This window comes from Rhinolophus sinicus, linkage group LG06 (assembly GCF_036562045.2).
Source record: "Rhinolophus sinicus isolate RSC01 linkage group LG06, ASM3656204v1, whole genome shotgun sequence".
In the NCBI taxonomy this organism is placed as follows: Eukaryota; Metazoa; Chordata; class Mammalia; order Chiroptera; family Rhinolophidae; genus Rhinolophus; species Rhinolophus sinicus.
Genome location: NC_133756.1, coordinates 138353983 through 138359982, shown reverse-complemented (window position 1 = coordinate 138359982; position 6000 = coordinate 138353983). Strand labels below are relative to the sequence as shown.

At 36.8% G+C, this 6000-nt stretch overlaps 1 protein-coding gene across 5 annotated transcripts in view; it reads right to left on the bottom strand.

The window, feature by feature from the left end:
• Window positions 1–1839: 1839 nt before the first annotated feature.
• The window catches only part of ANO3 (anoctamin 3), a 331459-nt gene continuing 327298 nt past the window's right edge, over window positions 1840–6000 (bottom strand). For all 5 annotated transcript variants that reach the window (XM_074336148.1, XM_074336149.1, XM_019749178.2 and 2 more), the window contains one exon: window positions 1840–5028. In XM_074336148.1, the coding sequence (XP_074192249.1) occupies window positions 4846–5028 (183 nt within the window). In that variant the 3' untranslated portion in view covers window positions 1840–4845. The remainder of the gene's footprint in view (window positions 5029–6000) is intronic.

The window sequence follows — 6000 nt, the reverse complement described above, 5'->3', positions numbered from 1 at the left end:
ACCATTCAGCCCCTCTCTTTCCACTTAGAAAAAAAAATCATCAAAAAAAGTACACTGGATCAAAATCAGTGGGAAAAGTCTGCTCATACTATTTGTTAAGAAAGAGATTAAATTTGGCCTAAAGCGTTCACCTGGTAGTGAGTGGTATGGAAACTGACAAAATAATTATGAAGGTTTTGAGGCAGCTTGAGGAAAGACATCTACATGACAATTATTTCTGCGAGGAATATCTAAATAGATCTCATTAAGTTTTGTTTTTCAACTAACAATTTAGGAAATTTTTGCTTCTTGGAAACTAAAGAGCAGAGACACTGTTTTTCCCACACAGAGAATAAAAATTGCAATGGAAATAAATATTCTGAAAAAGTCAAAATCGGTACATGCCTGAAAACCTTACCCGCTTCTTTCTTAGGAAACATACAAAGCAGCATCCACATAGCTGACTAGTGTACTCTAGACTTCCACTTTGGGCCAGCTGTGCATAAAACAAGAGGCTTTCTATGGGGAGAATTGTGCTGGGCCCCACATTAAGCAGTAAGATTAAATATCTAGGCTTCTTCTCCCTGAGATAGACTTTGATGGCACAAGAACTGGATCTGGTCCCAAATGTGAGTCTGTTCTTTACCTGTCTGCTTTCATTTCACTTTCCTAAAAAAGATGCCTTAACGTGGATGTGGCTAGGATGCAGTGGCTATAACTGTGTTCTCTAGAAAGAAAACCATCAAATGTGGTCATGGGGGTGGTATTTCAGATGAACCCAGATGGCAAGTTCAATTGAAGGTAACTTATCACTATTACAAATACAGAAATACCAGCTATCAGGAACCCAGTTTAGTCAATGATTCAAGAAGCTAGAACCCAATCAATCTTCTTGGACTATGTATTGTTGGCACATTTCATTTGGAATAGAAGTGCCTGTAGAAAATTCTCACCTTTCCATCAGAAGTTGGGTTTTTCAGGCCTTTCCAAAAGGTTCTTTTCTGAGTTACTGAGAATACCAGGAAAAAGATATTAACTAATTCCCTGGATATAACCTATGACTATTCCCAAAGCCTGTTATAATACTGTGATCTGAGAGAAAATGGAATGCAAATACCTGATGGCCATAGTAGGACTGAGTTGGGCATATCTGAGAGAGAGTAATTGTCCACTGGTTTTTACACACACAAAAAGTATGCATTCTCTCCTCTCTCTCTCTCTCTCTCTCTCTCTCTCTCTCTCACACACACACACACACACACACACATACACATACACACACATCACACACTGGGCCTATGTCTACCCTGCCCCCCAATTGACAGACAAATCAATTCAGCCATATCAGTTCAGTAACTCATCAGGTAACTTGGATTTTCAATTTTGACCATCAAATGGAGAAAAAAATGGTCAGTGTGGTAGTCTCTTGTTGACGGTTGGCTACAGTGCATCTACATGTCTTCTTTCCTTACATGTCCTTTTTCCTTGGCATGAACTGTATCTATGCTAAAATTCCTGTCCTAAGGAGATTTTGATGATGATTAGTAGAGACAGCTCAAGTGTGAAAAAAAAATGCTTCTGTGCAATAGAAGCATTATTACCCTCATAAGAACGAAGCAATCTTCTTCTCCCATCCATCTCCAGCACAAAGCACTATTAGGATGAATACAATACCACATCTGCACTTGCATGTGCAAATGCTTTGATGATGACAATTAGTTTATCAGAGGGCAAACATCAGGGGAAGTTCTTGCAAGAATAGGAAACTAGGGCCTTGTAGAGCTGAAGAATGAGCAGTCCCCTCTCTCTCCCCATACACACTCAACATATCCCAACTTAATATTGAAAAATCAAGCAGCATTAAAGTTAACATGCACATTATAGGAAAAAAATATCACATGATAATTTATTGAGTGAAAAAGGTTTCGTTTCATTCCATTCTGCAATAGATTGTGCTAAGAGTTGTTCTGGAAGAATGTGCAGCATTTGAAAGTGGTACCTCATGCAGTCACTCAGCAGCATTTCATCAAAACATGCATGCACAGATTCAGACAATTACAAACTATTTCTGTTACAATCTCAAGCAATTTCCCACACACAACACTGTGAAAGCACTTCAGTTTTGAACAACTTGTCAAGGTTGACTACATGCATACATATATTAATTTGCTTGAAAAGACAACAATTTAGAATATGAAAATATATAAGCAGCATTCATGTAATACAGGATTCCTGAGAATAGTGTGTGCTATATAAATCTTTGAGAAACAATGTGCATTCATATGAAAACGATGGTATAAAACATTTCTCTCAACTAAAACAGTGTGAGCTACAACTAACATACTCCTAAGGGCTGTCAGTATTTTTGCTGTCAACGATGATGAAGGCATAGCTAGATTCTACTACATTGTTTCACAAAAGGAAAACTTTTTCATTGTTTCTCCAATTTTCCATCAGTTTCAGAAAACATTAGAGAAGGCATTGTCTAAATCAATGTCTTATAATTTTTTACTAAAAATATCTTTCTCTTTTGATATTTTTTCTCTCTAGGCAATCAATATGATTTTAAACCTTGATGGTGGTTATATAAAAATAACTCAGCAAGACAAGAATTCTCAAAGGTACGGTTATCATTATTCTTTGCTCTACCATAACACAAATGTCTTTGCCTTGTGTTCTTAATTTGGAAAAGACATAAATGTCAGGTTCATTTATGTCTTCAACAGGCATAGACAGTATTTATTCTCAGGCATGTGTATACATTTAAGTGACAAAGGAGAGGAAATGTAGATGCTATAAAAATGAAGGAGTTTAAAACTCCTTTGTAGAGTTAGGAGGATTCGTTGCTCTGAGTAACCAGGTGGCAGCTACAGATACTGTAATCTGATTGGAAGAGCCCCACGTGGCAAGGGCATCTGAGGGATGTTTAGAGCCTGTGGTCCTCCCTCTTGCTCAAAATCAGAAGGCAAGTAGGGAAGTGAATATTTTTGACAAAACCAAACCAACCAACAACTATAACCTATCAGCTTTTCCCGAGAAGAAGGAAAATTAAAAAAAAAAAATAGTGTTAGAATTATAAAAACAGCTTTCTAGTCAGAGAAACTATAATTTTCCTGCGAGGGGAGCCCTAGTATATATATGAGGTTGGTGTAAAAGTAATTGCAGTTTTTGCAATTATTTTTAACCTTTTAAACCGCAGTTACTTTTGCACCAACCTAATACAAAGTAGCTTTAGTTCCCTTGTGTTTAATCAGGTCTTTATAGATTTTGGAAATAATTGTGCTTCGTTTAATTGGACAAAAATTAATTGGAAAAATAGTAATCATAATAATCACATATATGTATGACTATGTTGCGTATGTGTTATTCTTCACCCCATTCCCAGAGCAGGAAAATTGAGAGCAGCTTAGCTTTACAAGGAAAAGTGTATTGATTCTTACTGCACATTTCTTTAATTCAACTCTTCTGTATCTCCCATCCTGCCCACCTAGCTTATGCCTTCACCAGACTTTCTGTAGTTGAATATCCACGCTTCCACCTCCTCCGTGAAGAGTCATACTCACAGATACAGAGTTGACACTGAAATAGCAACTCCACAACAAAACAAAGTGATTTCTTTCACAATTATTTTGCCTTTGTTTCTAGAGAGTTTTCAAACATAAACCAAATCAATCTATCAAGGAAATAATAACAGAAAACTCCCTTCAGTGATGAAAACAAAGTATTGATCAAAAATATGTGTGTCATTTTTACAAATAATATAAATTTATGTCCATGCATTGTGTTCCTTAGCTCATGAGCAAGAGTGCACATTATTGGAAAAGCATAAGAGCTGCAAAGCATCCGGCTCCTGTTTTCCTGAATAAACAAGTCACATTGGCTTAACTGTGTAATTAGTCTCAGAGCTGCATAAATTGTAACTTGCATTACATATAGTCAAGGTGCAAAGTTACAAGGGAAACCAACATATTTACAGCATTTCAAATTATTCTGCGAGAGTCGATGTAATAAATCAGCAAGGGAAAAATTAAATATACTATAAAACAGCCTTCCACAGTAAAATATGAATTAGTAGTGTTCTAAAGGATATGAGAATAAACACTTATATTTTATAAGTATGTGGGTCTACTGGCATTTAGTAATAAAAAAAAAAAATCTGCAACTGGTTCTGCCAGTGATACAACAGATTTGAATGTAACCGATGCAATGGAATGTTATTTCAATGAATGGTATTCTTTTTGGAATCTCAGATTTTTGGTTTGACGGCTAAAGGTGATGTGCAACTCTTCAACTGCATAGTGAGTGTGGAGCAGCATAAATGCACTGTGGCACAGTCTCAGCAAGAAACGAGGGAAGTTTCTATAAACCTGTAAGCTGAGGACATGGAGTCCTGGCAGCAAAGGCAACGATCAATGGAAGTCATTTCTTTTAAGTATCTCAACTCAACCTAAGGTTTCAAAGTCAGACTACGAGGACAGTGAAGGCTGCGTGATACTTTAAGTCCTGCCTGGCTCATGGGCATTTACATGGAAATATGTCTCTAGAAACCTCACCATCACCCTTCCTATTACCCTGCAGCTGATGGAAGTTGAAGGTCTCCAAACACACAACTCCCTGAGGCTGGTTCTGAGAATTAGATCTTGGCTTCTTGCAATGTCAACCTAGCCATTTTTTAATATCATGAATTGTCTTTTTTCCCCCTAGAAGCCTGGATATTCCAAATCCCAGAGATGGGTATGATGCATTTCCAAGTAGAATATTATACATGTGATATGCCAGGTATACTTTCGTCCTAGATCTCACCTAGACTTTGCAGTTGCTGTCATTGTCACTAATGGTCTTGCCCTCCTGGGCAACAGGGGATAGCTAAGGCCATTCATGGTGAACAGGATGACCACTTTTTCTCCGCTGTTGCTGCAAATGCTCAAGTTCAGCTTCATACATCATTTCTTGGACTAAGTACTTCTCCCGTCGTATTCGGTCATACAGGTTCTTTGGTACATCTGGAATCAGGTATGCAATGAATGACTTGATCCCAAAAACAAGGTGCTGCAAATGTGAGAAGGGAAAGTACACTTTTCAAAGATTCTGAAATGCTAATCATAAATAAAACAGAACAATCATGAACAATGTTGCATTTGCCTTACAGTCAAGTATTAGAACTCAGTATGTGTCATCTAGAATATTAATATTTTCTAAAATTACACTGGGAATACTACTATTGCCTTATACCACATAAGTATTAGGAGAAAACAATTGTTTCTTCTTTCATGGACACATGTTGATATCACCTTATAAACACTGAATGAATCTAAAATTCCCATCTATAAATCCTTATATAACATGCCATACTATTATGACATGCGTTGTTACACACAGATGAGAAAGATTACATCCATTGAAAACCCATGTCCGATAGATGGTAATACACAGCCAACGAACCAGATAGAATATGGAGGGATTAGATTCAAGCTCCAGCACATCCATTTTTCAGAACGTCTACTAAGTTCTAGGTATATCATAACTGCTTTAACATTCTTATGCCTATTATATAATTCTTCCACGATAAAAATAGTCTGACAAATATGTATCTAAAAAAGCAGGGACAAAAATCAAAAGGTAGTAATATACCTGTGGTTACAAGTACAGATGCTGAATGACACTGCCTATGTCTGAACCCTACTGGTGTAACCTTATGTAAATCACCTTCTGCAACCTTATGCAAATCACTTGTGTAACCTCAGGCAAATCACCTCCATTCTTTGTGTCTCAGCTCTAAAATAGTGATAATAATAGTATCTCTTAAAGGCTTGTATGAGGATTAAATGAGTAAATTATGTGAAGGGTTTAAAGGAGTACCTGGCATAGGATAAGTACTACTTAAATATTACCTCCTATTATTATAACTGTACCCTTTTTCTTTTCCCATGACGAAGAATAGATCTTTCCAATTCTCAGAAAAGAAAAAAAGAAAAAAAATCTGAGCCTGATAGAGTTAGGATGATCTATGAAAAAAACCCA